This window comes from Ornithorhynchus anatinus, chromosome 7, assembly GCF_004115215.2.
Source record: "Ornithorhynchus anatinus isolate Pmale09 chromosome 7, mOrnAna1.pri.v4, whole genome shotgun sequence".
In the NCBI taxonomy this organism is placed as follows: domain Eukaryota; kingdom Metazoa; phylum Chordata; class Mammalia; order Monotremata; family Ornithorhynchidae; genus Ornithorhynchus; species Ornithorhynchus anatinus.
Genome location: NC_041734.1, coordinates 68,827,649 through 68,845,301, shown reverse-complemented (window position 1 = coordinate 68,845,301; position 17,653 = coordinate 68,827,649). Strand labels below are relative to the sequence as shown.

Sequence of the window (17,653 nt, the reverse complement as noted above, 5' to 3'; positions counted from 1 at the left end):
TACAATCTCCAAAGGCTCGTCCATTTTCTTCTATTCGCTTCTCTGAATCCACCCACACTCCTGTTGCTGCTACGGCTGTTTTCAGCCCTGCGCCTTCTCCCCGCTTCAGTGATGTTTGGGTGGGAGCTGAGGCTGAGCACCAGTAAGCACATAGTAAGCGCCTAACAAATATTAGTATTATTGTAGACCCCTGCCCCCTCCCACCAAGTTAAACTTCAACAAAACCTGGCTCCTAGCTCCAAAGCTTTTGTGTTTATAATAATAGTAATAGGATTTGTTTAGCACCAAGCACAGTACTAAGCTCTGGGGTAGATACAAGGTAGGTTGGACACAGTCCCTGTCTCATGTGGGGCTCAGAGTCTTCATCCTCATTTTACAGATCAGGTAACAGAGACACAGGGAAGTGAAGTAATTTGCCCAAGGTCACAGAGCAGATAAGTGGAAGAGCTGTGATTAGAACCCAGGTCCTTCTGACTCAGGCCTATGCTCTAATAATAAAAATTATGGTACTCATTAAGTACTTACTATGTGTCAAGCACTGTTCTAAATGCTGGGGTAGATACAAGGTAGTCAGTCTCACATAAGGCTCACAGTGAATCCCCATTTTACGGATGAGGTAACTGAGGTCCAGAGAAGTGAAGTGACTTGCCTAAGGCCACACAGCAGGCATGTGGCAGAGCTGGGATTTCAACCCCTGACCTTTTGACTCTTAAGCCCGTGCTATATCCACTAGGCCATACTGCTTCTCTGTTTACAACATGGAATCCTGCTCAAATCTGGCTCTCTTCTTCCTGTCCAGCTTCTGAGTCCAGAAGAGGGCAACTAAAATGATTAAGGTTTGGAGAAACAGGTCCTGGGAGGAAAAGTGGAAGAAAGTGGGTTTACATTCCCTGGAAAACAGGGGGATCATTAAATCTTCAAGTCAGGAAAGGGAGCGAGTTTGAAAAAGAGTGAGCAGCTGGGCTCTGTCTCCTCTGAGGAGATTGATTGCAGCCAGAAGGATTTGAGCACGCTGTAAGGAAGAGCTCCCTAAGAGAGGAGATGAGAGATGGAACCTTTCATCCAGAGAAGTTGTGGGCCTGCCTCGGGAGATTTTTTTTTTTTAGGCTGAGTGGTCAGGGTAGCTTATGCTCAACAGTACCCCAGGTGACCTGATCTGCAGGGGTCCTGGCCAGCCTTGGACATCGCAGAGGATACTCAGTAGTTATTTGATGACTTAGAGTTTTCTTTTCTTCCCCCACTCAGTATCCAACCTGTGTATGGAGCCCAGCACCCTCCTCTGGATCCTCGACTCACCAAAAAGTAAGCCTTTCTGTGTATGTTTCTCCCCTCCTCACCCTCGGGGTCAGACCGTTGTGGGCAGGGAATGTGTCTTTTTAGTGTTATATTGTTCTCTCCCAAACGCTTAGTACTGTGCTCTGCACACAGTATGCACTCAATAAATATGATTGAATGAATGAATGAGTAGACTGTGTCAGCTTCAAATTTGGTTTTTTCCCTCACATTTCCCACTCCATAGCCTAGAAAAGGTGCCGTCTTCTGGCCTTTGAGGATTCATTTATTGAGTAGGAAGTTCAGGTGGTCCGGCTACCTTGGGAAGTTGGATCTGGCTTTCAAGGCCGCCGGTCCAGAAGGGCCTGTTGGAGTGGTTGAATCGTGTCCTGAGAGCTGGGGAAGCAGTGGATAGAGCCCAGGTCTGGGAGTCAGAAGGATCTGGGTTCTAATCCCAGCTCCACTCCTTGTCTTCTGTATGACCTTGGGCAAGTCACTTCATTTCTTTGGGCCTCAGTTACCTCTTCTGTTAAATGGGTATTGAGACGATGAACCAAATGTGGGCCAGGGATTGTGTCCAACCCAATTATCTTGTATCTACCCCAGCTCTTAGTACAGTGCCTGGCACATAGTAAGTGCTTAAATACCACTATCATTATTATTATTAACTGACAGCACCCCCCAAAAAGAGTTGAACTGAATCATTCTCTGGCCTGAACCCCTGGATAAGGCTTAGCCTAAGGGCCCAGAACCCCCTTTGACAGGTCAGATTGACTCAGAGCCAACCCGCCTTGGCTTGGCTAGAGTTTAGATGGGCTTTCGGTTTCCAAGGGTGACCCATTTTGGGTTGGAGGGCAGCCGCTGAGCGCCAGAAGAGCCAGAAGACTGGTAGCTCGTTGTGGGCAGGGAATGTGTCTGTTCTATTGTACTCTCCCAAGTGCTTGGTGCAGTGTTCTGCACACAGTAGGCACTCAGAAAATACGATTGACTGACCAACTGACAGAAAGTTCATTTTCTGTGAGCACTGCATGCCTGAAAGTTGGCTCCTCAGGAGCCAGGCTACCGCTGGCAACACCACCCGGGAGTGACTCTGGTTGGCCTAACTCTGTTTGCCAGCTGCTGCCATGCAAGGCTGGCACTGGTGCTGATTGAATAGGGGATGGTGTGAATTAGAACAGAAACCAAACATCAGGAATGGTCTCCAGGGCTCCTGGTGAGCAGACTTTCCATCCAGGGAGCTTGTCCAACCCGCCTATAAGTGGAGATGGGACAGTTGAGAGCGTTAGGAAATCGACCGGCAGAAACTCATTCATTTTTGGATCTTTTTGTTGAACCTTGTTTTGAGCCTCTCCCTTGGCCTACTGGATGCACCAGTTAGGATGCCCGAGTTCGATCTTCCTTAAAAGTGGCATGGATTCAGTTCGCTGTCAGGGAGGCTGCTTCAAGCTGACCCACCTTTTGGAGGCTCCTAAAGGGGAGGAAGGGAGAGGAAAGATTCTGTGGAGAAGTCCCGCCTTGTGCAGGAGGAAGGAGGGAAGAGGGTTTGGTGGGGGACTGATAAGCGCCCCCCATTTTGTTCTTGTAAAGCTTCCTGCTTGCCTTGCAGCTTCATTAAGGAACGGTCCAAAGTCAACACCCTCCCCTTGAAGAATAAGAAGGCCTCCAGTTTCCACGAGTTTGCCCGGGATACTAGTGACGCCTGGGATATCGGAGACGATGAGGACGAGGACTTTTCTTCAGCCTCGCTCCAGACGCTGAACTCTAAAGTTGCTTTGGCAGCTGCTGCCCAGGTCTTGGAGAACCACAGCAAACTGCGGGGAAAACCAGAGCGCTCTCCACCCACGGTGGTTGACGTGCCGGGCAACTGCAAGGTGATTAAGTCCAGCAGCGATGCCCAGCTGTCCAGAAACTCTGGTGAGTGAGGTGACGGGTTCTGCTACCAAAATTCCCAAAACCTCAGCCCTCCTGGATCGACTGACTGTGATGGGGGAAGCCGAGAGAGCCGTTGCCATTAGTATGATTCTTCTAATCATTGGAGGCCTGGGAGTCAGGAGGACCTGGGTTCTGATCCCTGCTCTGCCACCTGTCTGCTGTGTGACCTTGGGCAAGTCATTTCACTTCTCTAACCCTGAGTTACCTCATTTGTAAAAATGGAGAGTAAGAGTGTGAGTCCCACATGGGTCAGGGACTGTGTCCAACTTGACAAGCTTGATATCTAACCCAGCGCTTCCTATAATACCTGGCACATAGTAAGCTCTTAACAGTCACCATAAAAAAAGTGACCCTAAGCCACAAAGATCAATTTAAAGGGAAGAACATAAAGCCCAGCCACGTCATTGATCTTCCTTCCTCTATTTCGAGTCCCAAGTCCACCAAATTGCTCTTCCTTTTACTTTGCCCTCATTCAAGATAAATCTGTCCCTTACTCTCTGCCTGGTAAAGCAAGGGCAGCTCTGACTGTAAGCTCGTCCTCTAGGCTGTAAGCTGATTATGTGCAAGGAATATGTCTGCTAATTCTATTCCCTTGTATTCTCCCAAATGCTTAATACAGTGCTCTGCACATAGTAAGCACTTAATATACACCACTGATTGACTGACCGAAGGATTCAGCCCTGCAGAGCAGGTAGGTGGTAGCTGCCACTGGTCAAGGGAGGAGATCCTGTCCCTGGGGAGGGAGAAAAAGAACCCTTGGCACTGCCCAGTCCCCTTCTTCCCATTAAATCCAAGAGTCCTTACTTGCTGCTTGCTGTGGAGAAAGCTGCTGATTGGATCCCCCAAACCAGACATATTGACATCCTCAGTGCGTGACTGCCCTGCCATTTTGTTGTGACTCTTTAGCCTTGCTTCTCCGGGTAGTGTTATGGGCGGCCGTGCCCATGCCAATATCAACACCACCTGTGTGGGCGCGACTCGGCCCAGATGACTTCACCCTGGCAGGGAGGGCCTGTCTTTGCTTACTATTTTGGCCAAGTCGCCCCCACTCCAAGTCGCACAGGCATTGGCTGTGAATTTCACCGATGAGATCTGGCTGGTCGGGAATGGCATAGTGGATCAGGCACGGGCCTGGGAGTCCGAAGGTCATGGATTCTAATCCCAACTCTGCGACTTGTCTGCTTTGTGACCTCAAAGTCATTTTACTTCTGTGCCTCATCTGTAAAATGGGGATTGAGACTGAGCCCTAAGTGGGACAGGGAGTGTGTCCAATTTGATTTGCTTGTATCCACCCAAGGGGTTAGTATAGTACCTGGCACATAGTAAGCACATAACAAATACCATTATTATTATTCTGCAGAGATCACCATTTGTGCAGGTCTGTCCTCTCCCTCCCCAACATCTGGCAGGAGAAATCAGTTGCTTCTGGGTCAGGCTAGGGGCTGTGGTGTTCAGGGCCACAAAAAAGACGCCCCATGAGCTGCTCGTCCCAGCGTCAGTAATAATAATGATAACTGTAGTATTTGTTAAGCGTTTACTATGCCAGGCACTGTTTTAAGTTCTGAAGTGGATACAGCAAATCAGGTTGAACACAGTCCCTGCCCCACACGGGGCTCACAGTCTCACTCCCCATTTTACAGATGAGGTGAGGCACAGAGAAGTGAAGTGACTTTCCCAAGGTCACACGGCAGACAAGTGGCAGAGCCGGGATTAGAACCCGTGGTCTTCTGACTCCCAGCCCTGTTCTCTAGCCACTACGCCTTGCTGCTTCCCATAGGGGAGCAATTTTCCTTCCCTCTGGTTTGGCGGCACCGGGGCCATTAGCCAGGCCTGGACAGAAGGGGCCCGAATGGGCCCGGGCCCTGCGGGGGCTGGGGTAGCCCAAGCCGGGCCCTGCATGCCTGGACCCTGCTCCAATCCACCCCAATCCCTTGTTGACACAAACCCCGGGAGCTGCGGAATGTCAGACTTCTCCTCACGTCCCAGTCACTTCTGGCCTTGTGTTCAGTGTTGCCCTTCAGGGAGTCGTGATGACAGGAGGCAGTAGGGTTGTGGGGAGAGACAGGGCCCCGGGGAAGAGATCTGGGGAAAGAGTTACAAAAAAGGCACCTTGAAGGAAAAGAGATTGGGCTTCTGAGGCTGAGCCAGTTGAAGCCTAACCAGAGAAACGGGTAGGCAGGAAAACAGAGCGGGGAAGCAGCTCGCACAATAAGAAGGCAGTTTAATCTTCTAGGCCAAAACTTCTGGCTAATCTCAGAGTCATTGGAAACTCTCAGGGAAAACCGAGGGAGGGCAATCTGCAAGAGGGACCTTTCTGTTGTTGAGTGCAGGTCAATTAATCAGTGGCATTTATTGAGCTCTTACTATGTGCAGAGAATGTTACAAAGCGCTTGGGAGAATATGATCCAGGAGAATTAGTGGGCACGTTCCCTTACTGAACTTACAGTGGGTCCCAGCACATTGTCCCGAATTCCATCCCAGAAGTGACGGTGGCTCGAGATTGGAGTCGGCCTCGTAGCTGCTGACGCGCACTGTCGTGAATGGATGGTCCAAGGTGTGGAAAGGGGCTCTCAGAAGCAAAGGAGTCTCCTCTTCTAGAAGATGCCTTTCCCGGTTGTCCTGGCACTGCCCATGATAGAGCTAGGACCACTGTGATCCTCTCCCACCTTGCTCAGGGCTTCAGAGCAACAAGCATCTGCTGGATACCTTGTCCTCCCAGCCACCGCCAGGGCCGGCTTCAGTATGATTGTTTGGAGAGAATCTCTTAACCGCCGAGGGTGTACACCAGACCTCTTAACCAAACACCGTCAGCTGGGGATTCCTGGATTTGCTCTTTATTTCTTAGGTTTGTGGGTTGCCTGCTTGTGGTGCAGAGTGGCAAGCTGACCTAACTCTGATCTGTGCTCAACGTGCTTTGGCAGGCAGAATAACCCAGGAAAGGGAACTACAGTTCCCCCTCCTCCCGCCCCTCGAGGGTTTCCCTTGGGAAGGAAGGGACGGTGATGAATCTAAGCCCTACTGAGAGAAGGCTGGGTAGATTACCCTTGGCTAGGGGGAGTTCAGCTTGGTGCTGCTGAAGCAGCTGCTTCCTTCCCGACTGCAGTTTCAGCTCAGAGAGATGCCCGGAATTTAAGGGGACGATGGGGGCCATAAATGTCCAGATGAGTGGGAAAGAGGGTCCTTGACAGATGGGCGTTGGTGGCGCCCCACATTGGGCAAACCCCAAGGTCACAGGTCAAAACCTCCAAGGCGACGGGAGACTAGGAGAGGTGAGTTTTTCCTGGACTAGATGCCAGTGTTTGCCCTCCCGTAGGGTCCCAGTGTCAGTAATAATCATAATGATTGTGGTATTTGTTAAGTGCTTACTATGTACCAGGCAGTGTTACAAGGTAATCGGGTTGGACATAGTCCCTGTCCCACATAGGACTCACAGTCTTTATCCCCATTTTACAGATGAGGGAACTGAGGCCCAGAGAAATGAAGTAACTTGCCCAAGGTCACCCAGCAGACAAGAGGCAGAGTCAGGATTGTGTTGGGAAGCTGTTCTTCCTTCCCCTCTCCTTCCTCTGGGGTTTTTACTTGGAGTCACCTGAGATTCCCCAGGGGGTTGAGTGGTTTCCTGTCTCTTCCAGGGGATACCTGCCTGAGGAATCCTCTCCACAAACAGCAGTCGCTCCCCCTCCGGCCCATCATTCCCCTCGTTGCCCGGATTTCGGACCAAAATGCCTCCGGGGCACCCCCCATGACCGTCCGGGAGAAGACGCGGCTAGAGAAATTCCGGCAGCTCCTCTCCAGCCCCAACACGGACTTGGGTGAGTCCGGGGCTAGGGCAGATTAAGCCGGGGGCCTGGGGGCGGGGGCCTTCGAGGCCAGGGCGCTCCCTGGTGAGTAGTCTGAAAGAGTGAGCTGTTACTTTTTAGCCCCGGTCATTTGATTTCTCCAGCACACTCATGAGTAAGTGTTGCCGGGCCAACCTGGCAGTGGTGACGGGATGCTGCTGGTGAGATGGGGTTACCAGTTCCCGTGATCAAGGCTCCACACTGTGAGGATTAGGGGAGCCACAGGGAGGCAGATTCTGGGTCACGGGGCTTAAGCCCACCCCAGAGCTGAGTGTCGCTGTCGGCTCTGCCTGGTTTTTCCCTTGAAGTAGAACAGTTGGCCTCCTCGAAGCCTGAGTGCAGTGGGGAGGGAGGGTACCCGAGAGTGATCGGTGCTGTGCCTTCCAGGCTTGGAGGGAGCCCAGGGTCTTTCCCAAACTCTGGGTGGTCCACGTTTCCGGGGTGTCTGAGGTGCTCGTGGGGAGGGCTGTCCAGCGAGGCCACGGTCCGTTTGCAGATGAACTGAGGAAGTGCAGCTGGCCGGGAGTGCCCCGGGAGGTCCGCCCCGTGACGTGGAGACTTCTGTCGGTGAGTACCGCCGGTCCCGGGGACGGCCGCGGACTGTGTCCAACCAGATTAGCCTGTTTCTGCCCCAGCGCTTAATACAGTGTACATAGTAAGAAATACCTTTTAAAAAAAATCCATCCCTTGGGGAGGCCAGTCCTAGTGAGTCACAATGCAAGTGGAATATGGCCAGTGGGGGCAGGGTGGGAATGCTCAGATGCCCAAGGGGAGCAAATGTTGCCATTTGGAAACCTTCCTTCCTTCCTTCCCTCAGACCTGCTGATTCCTAAGACACAGGCCGGGCTCACGTGAAGTCCAGGCCCAGTTCGGGCTTGGAGCCAGATGTCTTGCTGTCTTTTCCATAGGGATACCTCCCAGCCAACACGGAGAGGAGGAAGATGACACTTCAGAGGAAGCGGGAAGAGTACTTTGGCTTCATTGAGCAGTATTACGATTCCAGAAATGAAGAGCATCACCAAGATACCTACAGGCAGGTCTGTTGGGCACCCTCCATCCCCACTGCCCAGTTTAACAGCACTTCCGTTATTTCCCATGACACCGAGGGGCCCTCCTGGGAACCGACCCTGGATGGGCATCAGACTCTAGGAGCTGCTATACTGGATCCTGTGCAGCCCTGCCCCTCCTCTCCCATCTGGCCTTGCTGGTTCCCGTAGCTGAGAGGAGTCATCAGACGGGAATAGGATAGAGTTTTTGTCCCTGCTGGATGGTGGAACCTGAGTTCTCTGCCCCCCCCCCCACCCCCTACCTTCCCTCGCCAAATTCCAATGGGTTCCCTCTTCAGGTGGGTTCCTTTCTGTCCACCCCAGCCCTCAGTCATCTCTCCATGGTGATGGGGCGAGTAGAACTGAGTCGGCCGGCCCTTGTCTTCCAGATACACATCGACATTCCGAGGACGAATCCCCTCATCCCGCTGTTCCAGCAGCCGCTCGTTCAGGAGGTGAGGGTGGCTCTCTCTCTCTTAACTTTATGGCCCTTTCCTCTGTGGCCCCGTGATAGCCTGATTGCCTGGTTGCCCTGGGTCACCCTAAAGACCACCTCCTCCAGTAAGGGTGAGGGGCTTGGGGATGCCCCGAGGCCAAGGAGGAGGAGGGGAGGCAGACAGGCAGAGGCACCCCTGGCTCTCTGAAACCAGAGCCTGGTCTGGCGAAGCAACGTAGCATAGCGGAAAGAGCACGGGACTAGGAGTCAGAGGAACTGGCATCTAATCCCGGCTCTGCCACTTGTCTGCTCTTTGACCTTGGGCAAATCATGTCATTTCTTTATGCCTCATTTCCCTAATCTGCCAAATGGGGATTCAGTGTACTTCCTCCTACTTAAGACTGCGAACCCCACGTGGGACCTGATTACCTTGTATTTACCCCAGAGCTTCGTACAGCGCTTTGCACAAAGTAAGCACTTAACAAATACCACAGTTAATAGTTATTAGAGCAATGGGGAAGCAGCATGGCATAGCGGATAGAGCCCGGGCCTGGAAGTCAGAAGGAAATGGGTTCTAATCCCAGCTCTGCCACTTGTGTGCTGTGTGACCTTGGGCAAGTCATTTCACTTCTCTGTGCCTCATTTACCTATCTGGAAAATGGGGATATAGGCTGTGAGCCCCATGTGGGACAGGGACTGTGTCTAACCCGATTTGCTTGTATCCACCCCAGCACTTAGTACAGTTCCTGGCACACAGTAAGCGTTTAACAAATACCACACTTATTCCCATGGATGAGGCTACAGTTTATCAAGTTCCGACTGATCCAGGGATGTTTGGCCATCCGACCTCGCACGTGGTTACGGGAAGGATGGTGCCCTTCCTTCTGCATGAGAGCATGCTCTGAAGCCCTGAGGTGGACAAGGTGCCCAGAGGCCCTGCTCCATGCCTCCCATCTCCCTCCAGAGGAGAGATGCCCCTGGCTAAATTCCACTCAGGCAGGTGGCTCTCTGTCTAACCCCAGTCCCTCATTCTGTGTGGTGTAACTTGGCTCCTTGACCCAAACGATCTTGTAGATGACCGGTTCTTTGTCTCGGGTGTGAGGAAAACTGGTTTCTGTTTGTCAACTGGACAGCTGCCTAACAGAGCTATAACATGCCGTTCTAACACATAGACCCCTTCAACCGTTGAAGGGATGTTTCTCAGACCACCCTCTGGGCCCCCAGCGATATAAAGGGCTTATGAAGCATGGCCTTGTGAAAGAGCAAGGGCTTGGAAGTCAGAGGATCTGGGTTCTAATTTCGACTCTGTCCCTTGCCTGTTCTGTGACTTGGGCAAGTCACTTAACTTTATGGGCCTCAGTTTCCTTACCTGTAAAATGGGGATTAAATAATAGTAATAATCATGGTACTTGTTAAGTGCTTACTTTGTGCCAAGCACTGTTCTAAGCAATGGGGTAGATACAAGGTAATCAGGTCAGACACTGTCCCTGACCCACATGGGGCTCACAGTCTTAATCCCCATTTTGCAGATGAGGTAACTGAGGCACAGAGAAGTGAAGAGACTTGCCTAAGGATACACAGCAGACTCGTGGTGGAAACGGGATTAGAACCCAGGTCATTCTGACTCCCAGGCCCATGCTATATCTACTAGGCCACGCTGCTTCCAATGTTCTACAGCCTAGACTGAGCCTCGTGTGGGACAGGGACTGTGTTCCGATCTGGGTATCTTATCTATGCCGGTGCTTAATAGAGGGCTTGGCACATAGTAAATGATTAACAAATACAATAATTATAATGAAAAAAGCCATTCTCACTAGATCTAAAATCTTGGGATAATCAACTGTCAATGTCAGTGAAGCTGGAGTTCAGGGACCAAGTTAAGGCGATCCATGGGCCTCATTTTAGCCATTGGTGTGCCCCTGTCCCTTCCTACCCAGCTTCTGGGTTGAGGTGTGAACAGGAAGCAGCTTGAGCAGACTGGAACTTCGTCTCTTTCCCTGGGCCATTTCCATTCCCTGGAAATGGACTTCTCAACTTCTATTTCTGGGAATCCCTTAGCCCATTTCAGTAGTTCCAGGGGGGAAAACCCAATCAATGATTGATCTGGATTGGAGAAAGGCTGGCAGCATGAAAAACAGCCTGGATTTGGGAGACAGGAGATCCAGATTCTAGTCCCAGTCCTGCCACTGGCCTGCTGTGGGTGACCGGGGGTGAGTCACTTCGCCACTCTGGACCTCAGTGTCTCCATCTGTAAAAATGGGTTGAGGCGCCTGCCTCATGGGGCTGTCGGAAGGATAGAATGGGAATTGATGCAAAAGCACGTTGGAAGCAAAAATACGGAAGTACTCTAAAGATTTTAAGCATTTTCCAAACACCACTGAATGTATCAGATCACCCTTTAACAGAAACCCCCACAGTTAAAATTGATCCGACAGGGTGAAAAGTCGATGAACAAGTTGGACAAACCTTTGAGTACTCCTGGCCGAAAAGCCTTTGGCTCCAGAGCAGTAAGCGCTCCCTGATAAAATAGCCAAAGGCCACATAGGGAGAAAGGGAAGTCAAGAACCACTAAGAATCAGCTTCTGGTTAATTACTTTTTTTAATGGTATTTAAGTGCTTACTATGTGCTCGGCACTGTACTCAATGCTGGGGTAGATACAAGTTAATCAGGTTGGACCCAATCCATTTTCCACATGGAGCTAACAGTCTTTCCCCATTTTACGTATGGGGTAACTGAGACATGGGGAATTGAAATGACTTGCCCATGGTCACACAGCAGACTAGTGGCGAAGCCAGGATTAGAACCCAGGTCCTTTTGACTTCCAGGCCCTTACTGTATCCATTAGGCCACACTGCTTCTCAACACTTTAGAAACTTTGTGAAAGTTGGTCCCTTTCCAAACCTTTCTTTAATATTCTTGCAGCAAACCTATCTCTTCCTGTGAGATAAGGAAATTTCTCTGTGGCTTATATCCTGTGGGCAGGGAATATGTCTGCCAACTTTAGTGTATTGTACTCTCCCAAGCACTTAGTACAGTAATCCGTACATAGTAGACACTCAGTAAATACTAATGATGCTGATACATTGCCCTTTCCCCTTCCCTTAGATCTTTGAAAGAATCCTCTTCATCTGGGCCATCCGACACCCTGCCAGTGGCTACGTCCAGGGAATCAATGACCTGGTCACCCCCTTCTTCGTCGTCTTCCTCTCAGAATATGTTGGTAAGAGGCTTAAAGGCTGTAGCCCTTTCTTCTCTCTGATCTGTCTGGGGTTTGGGGGCCAGTGGTGGCCATGGGGCTACTGGCTGGAGGGGAGAGCGGCTTAGCATCCAGGCAGGGAACGTGTCTGCTAGTTCTTTTGTACTCTCCCAAGCACTTAAAACAGTGCTCTGCATATAGTAAGCAGATTGATTGGCCACAGGGCCAATTTATTGATTTATTGAGTGCTTACTATGTGCAGAGCATTGTAATAAGCGCTTGGGGGAGTACAGTATAACAGAGTTGGTAGACACGTTCCCTGCCCAAAGCGAGAGGGGAAATCTTGTACCCAGCCAGTGGGCAGGCCCTAGAGCTTCCAGGCCTCACCCTGGTCATCCTTCTCCAGGCCTAAGGCCCACCGCGTGCCCCCGTCCCCTCCCCCCAGGAAGGGCAAAGAGCTGCTGGAGTTGTGGTGGGAGACAGAGGCCAAACCCTGACCACAAGGGGTTAATCGGAGCAGTGGTCCACTCAGGCAACCCCCCAAAAACAAGCAGGGCCCCTTGAGTGTCAACTCAACCCTCTCTGCTTCATTTTTAGCAATAACATTCAAATAATATCTGGCTACTGATATATCATTTGTAGGGGACCTGTGCTCCACATATACAAGCCCCAAATAAATCCAGTGCGACCTCTAGTAATGGCAAGAAGTAGCAATTCTCTACTGAGGACCAGACACCACCACTTATACAGTTGTTAGCTCTGGCCGATCACCTCTTTCAGGCCAGGTCAATGTGATCAGGAGACGGGAAGCCTTGGGGTGCGGGGCTTTGATTTTGGAGTTGTGGAATGAGAGAACTGCAAAAGTGGGCAAGACTGCTCCCGGCCTGGGCAATAGAACTCCTGCATGAGTGGAGATCTGGGGCCCGGGCCAGGCTGGGGAAAGTAGACTGGGCCCTGGTGAGTGGGGTGCCTGTATCCCCTGTTCCCCTCTTTCACCTCTGTGGGCTTCCCATTGGCAGACTGGGCTGTCGGGGGAACCATGGTCCTCACCACTACAGCAGCTTTGGTTAACACCCTCCCTCCTCATACCTGACAGACAATTACTCTTCTCACTTCAAAGCCTTATTGAAGCCACATCTCCTCCCTGACTAAGCCCTCCTCTCCTCTTCTCCCACTTCCTTCTGCTTCATTCTGACTTGCTCCCTTTATTCATCTCCCCCCATCCCAGCCCCACAACATTTATGTACATATCTGTCATTTATTATTTATATTAACATCTGTCTCTCCCTCTAGACTGTAATCTTTTTTGGGGCAGGGAATGTCTCTCTCATATTGTACTCTTCCAAATGCTCAGTACAGTGCTCTGCACAAAGTAAGTGCTCAATAAATATGATTGACTGACCGACTGGTGGTGTCATAGTGTGGCTACAATCATGCCCAGAGTGTGCCTATTAGACCCTTCCAGTTCCTCGGGCATGCTTAATGCCATCTCCCTGCAAGTTATTTCAGACCTTGATCCTGTGCTCCTAAGCTTGGCATGGGCCAGGACCCAGAAAATTGGGCTTGTAGTGTCTCCGTTCCCACAACTTCAGCACCACAGAGCCCCAATCCAACCAGAGTCAGGGTGAGCCAGGCCTTTTAACAATAATAATAATAATGATAGCAATTGTGGTGTTTAAGTGCTTACTATGTGCCAGGCATTGTACTAAGCGCTGGGGTGGATGCAGGCAAATGAGGTTAGACACGGTCCCTGTCTTTATCCCCATTTTACAGATGAGGGAACTGAGGCAATGAGAGAAGTTAAGCCACTTGCCCAAGACCACACAGCAGACAAGTGGCGGGGCCGGGATTAGAACTCATGACCTTCTGACTCCTAGGCCCGTGCTCTATCCACTACACCATGCTGCTTCGGCAGCTTGGAGTCAGGGGACCCATAATTCCGGGGTGATATCACTCAGCACAAAAATATTTGAAAGACTGGTGCTCCCCTTCCCTGCACAGCACCTCTTCCCCCCAGTAAATTAAGGGAGTTGGTGACTCTTCCCCTCTTCAAAGCCCTGCTGAAAGCTCACCTCCTCCAGGAGGCCTTCCCAGACTGAGCCCCCCTTTCCTTCTTCTCCCCCTCCCCCCCACCCTCTGCTCTTCCCCCTTCCCCTCCCTTCGGCACTGTGCTTATCTGTATATATTATTTATTTCCATATTTATTTTGTTAATGAGATGTATATCTCCTTGATTCTATTTATCTTGATGATGTTGTCTTGTTCTGTTTCGCTTTGCCGTCTGTCTCCCCCATTTAGGCTGTGAACCCGTCGTTGGGCAGGGATTGTCTCTATCTTTTTCCGAATTGTACATTCCAAACGCTTAGTACAGTGCTCTGCACATAGTAAGCACTCAATAAATACTATTGAACCAAACAGAACCGCTCCCTGATGAGGGCTGATGCTCTTTATGATACAGGCAGAAGTTCATTAATGAGTAAAACAGCTAGGGGAGTCCCTGTCACCAGGGCACAGCTTCCGGGCTCCTCAACCCACTCGTGGTAGGCACCTGAATATGGACAAGGAAAGCACCCTGGCTGAGGGCTGGTGTCATCAGAAGCCATTTGGCTTCCTTGAAGCCTTTCCTGGGCTGTCTGGATGAAGTCTCTTAGTGGCCGCGCCCCCGGGGCCCCGTGGAGGCACTCAGCTTCTCGTTCGCCCAAAGGAAGTCCCAGTGGAAGGGACAAAGATGCTTGGTCTTGCCCTCCCATCGCCATCTCGTTCTTGTGGTTTCTGCTGACTCTAGGGGGTGCCTGGGGATAGGGGCAAGAAGATAGTCCTGTCCTGGGGAGAGTACTTTAAGGAGACCTACAAAGGTGGTATGAGAAGATAGGGGCAACTGCCCAGGTTGTCACGGCCCTGAGAGGAATCCAGAGAGCCCCAGCCTTACAAGTGCCCGTGACTGCCGTGACTCCAAGGGCTAAATGCACATGTACACACATTGCCCTTTGATGAAGCATCTCCCTATCCACGAGCTTGCCCGGCTTGCAGCTGTGTGTCACGGCAGACGCCGCTTCCCCGCCCAATCTTCACTCCCTATTTGTCTTCTTCCTCCAGTCCCTCTCGCAGGACGTGGGCTCCCCACATTGTTTTGACTCTTGCTTTGCAGATTCTTTTCCCTCCTCTCTTCTCTGCCCGTTTACCCCAGGGCACGGTGCCAGGAAAATGCTAAGACTGTCTTCCCGGGAGCGTGGGTGAAGGCTGGCAGAGAGAGCAACCTTGCTGGGGTGCGGAGGAATGGGAGGTGGGATATCAGATGCATGTCTGGTCTTCCCAACGGAAGAGCCTCCGTTCTGGTTTTCTAATCCCTCTAACTCCTCCATCGATCAGTCCTAATAATAGTAATGATTGTGGTATTTGTTAAGTGTTAGCTATGTGCCAAGACCTCTGCTAAACGCTGGGGTAGGTACAAGTTAATCGAGTTCCTTCTGTGGGCAGAGTAGTACTGTACGTAGCTCTTGGGAGAGTACAGAGGTAGAAGACGCAATCCCTGTCCTCAAGAAGTTTATAGTCTAATGGAGGAGACAGACTCATCATCATTTATAGATAAGAGGAAGAAGTGCTTAATAATATAATAATAATAATACTTGTGGTATTTAAGTGCTTACTCTGTGCCAGGCACTGTATGAAGCACTGGGGTGGATATAAGCAAATTGAACTGGACATAGTCACTGACCCTCGTGGATCTCACAGTCTTAATCCCCATTTTACAGATGAGGTAACTGAGGCACAGAGAAGTGAAGCTAAGCAAGTGCTTAGTACAGTATTTTCCCACAGTACGCGTTCAGTAAATGAGATTGAAAGTGAAGTGATTTGCCCAAGGTCACAAAGCTGACAAGTGGGGGAGGCGGCATTAGAACCCAGGTCCTTCTGACTTCCAGGCCGGTGCTCTGTCCACTAGACCAGGCTTCTCAGTAGGAGAAGGTGAAAATCAATGTTACCAAAGTGCTACAGGTGATGGCAAGTGCATTCATGCCGAAGGGGTGCAAAAATGCGGAAGCAGCTTGGTCTAGTGGAAAGACCATGGACCTGGGAGTCAGAGGACCTGGGTTCTAATTTTGGCTCTGCTGATTGCTGGCTGTTTGACTTTGGGCAAATCATTAAACTTCTCTGTGCCTCACTTCTCCTGTTCTCCTCATACTTGGACTGTGAGCCCCACATGAGACAGGGATTGTGTCCAACCTAATCAATTTGTATCTACCCAGTGCCCAAAATAGTATTTGACACAAAGTAAGTGTTTGCAGATATCATTTTTTAAAAAATGTCCTGAGAAGATTGTTGAGCAGATAGGACCCGGGGAGGAGAAAAATGGGGCAAGCCTCCTGGAGGAGGTGGGATTTTGGAAGGACCTTGGAGATGGGGAGACTTGAGTCTGGTGGATGTGAAAGGGAGGGAATTCCAGGAAAGAGGAAGACTTCTTTCCTCTCCCTGCTGTGTCCTTTTCAGGAGGGGAAAGGAGAGAGCAGACATTGGGCGGCACAACTCTACCTCTCCCCTCCAGAAGCATTATTTCAACCACAGGCCACTCTTGGTTACCCTTCTAGAATGTAAGCTCCTTGGGGGCAGGGAACCTGTCTACCAACTCTGTTGTACTCTCCCAAGCTCTTAGTACAGAACTCAGCATGCAGTAAGAGCTCGGTAAATCCCATCGGTTGATTGATTGGGCTTGTCGGCCGACCGGGACAGTGAGAAGCAGGATGCGTGATCCAGAGAGCAGTCTACTTCCTCTTGCATGGATGCTCCCGGTTGTCATGACCCTGAGTGGGCATCGGTTTCCTGGCGTTGTCGTTTCACTTGTAGGGAAAACTGAGGGGAGTGTTTTGCTGTCTGCTTCCCTCGTGTTCTCTCCTACTGTGGAATTCATGACAAAGGTGCAGAAGGATCTATTCTCTGAGCCTGGTGGGGCAGGGTGCGTTTGGTGGGTAGCTTTGAATCCACATTAGAGTGTCCTGGATCATCCAAGATGGCTGTCTTTTTTTTTTAATGGTATTTGTTAAGCGCTTACTATATGTCAAGCGCTGCTCTAAGCACTGGGGTGGATACAGATTAATCAGGTTGGACACAGTCCCCGCCCCACACGGTCTAAGTAGGCAGGAGAACAGGTATTGAATCCCCATTTTGCATTTGAGGGAACTGAGGCACAGAGAAGTGAAGTGACTTGCCCAAGGTCACACGGCAGGCAAGTGGTGGTTCTGGGATGAGAACCCAGGTCCTCTGGCTCCCAGGCCAGTGCTTGATCTACTCCATTTGCGGGGTTGGCTCGATCCTCTCCGCACCCCATGCAAGTCCATCGCCTGAGGCTTCTCCTATTGTCTCTGAGGAGAATCTGCCTCAGAACCTGAAGTCAGCGCATGTCCCAGCTTCTCCCCAGCTCCCTGTTAAATGCTATCCCTGGTGGGGGCATCCTTCCTGGGCATCAGCATTTGGCCCGAAAAAGACAGTCTTGCTACCTGGAAGCTTAGCCCTCCTTCTCCCTCAGAGGAGAGTGAGCCCCCTCAGCTTCCCAAGCAAGGAAAAGCCCCTGGAGAGAGGGAGTTTCTGTTGACTGTGACAGATTTTGAAGGCACATCTCCAAGAGGTCTTCCCTTCCTGAGCCCTCTTTTCCTCTTCCCCCACTCCCTTCTACGTGACCTGCTCCCTTTATTCATCTTGCCTCCCAGCCCTACAGTGCTTATGTACGCATATGTAATTTATTTATATTAATGTCTGTCTTGCCGTCTAGACTGTAAGCTTGTTGTGGGCAGAGATTGTATCATATTGTACCCTTCCAAGCACTTAGTACAGTGAGTGCTCAGTCAGTGCTCAATAAATGCGGTTGACATTGACGTGATTGCGCCGGTCTCTCCCAGGGGGCTTTGGGAAGTGTGAATCATGTCTGTCTGTCACTCCCACA

At 50.8% G+C, this 17,653-nt stretch overlaps 1 protein-coding gene and 1 long non-coding RNA gene across 5 annotated transcripts in view; one reads left to right on the top strand and one right to left on the bottom strand.

Moving 5' to 3' along the window:
• Positions 1-17,653, top strand: part of TBC1D22B (TBC1 domain family member 22B) — a 50,012-nt gene that overhangs the window by 24,152 nt on the left and 8,207 nt on the right. For all 4 annotated transcript variants that reach the window (XM_029069399.1, XM_029069398.2, XM_029069401.2 and 1 more), the window contains exons 2-8: positions 1,246-1,302; positions 2,879-3,186; positions 6,837-7,016; positions 7,540-7,610; positions 7,952-8,080; positions 8,479-8,544; positions 11,632-11,746. In XM_029069399.1, the coding sequence (XP_028925232.1) occupies positions 1,246-1,302; positions 2,879-3,186; positions 6,837-7,016; positions 7,540-7,610; positions 7,952-8,080; positions 8,479-8,544; positions 11,632-11,746 (926 nt within the window). The remainder of the gene's footprint in view (positions 1-1,245; positions 1,303-2,878; positions 3,187-6,836; positions 7,017-7,539; positions 7,611-7,951; positions 8,081-8,478; positions 8,545-11,631; positions 11,747-17,653) is intronic.
• On the bottom strand, positions 2,581-5,270 carry LOC120638495. Its single transcript, XR_005660188.1, has 2 exons — positions 5,150-5,270; positions 2,581-2,740 (listed from the first exon to the last, which is right to left on the bottom strand). It is a non-coding gene; the product is annotated as an uncharacterized LOC120638495 (long non-coding RNA).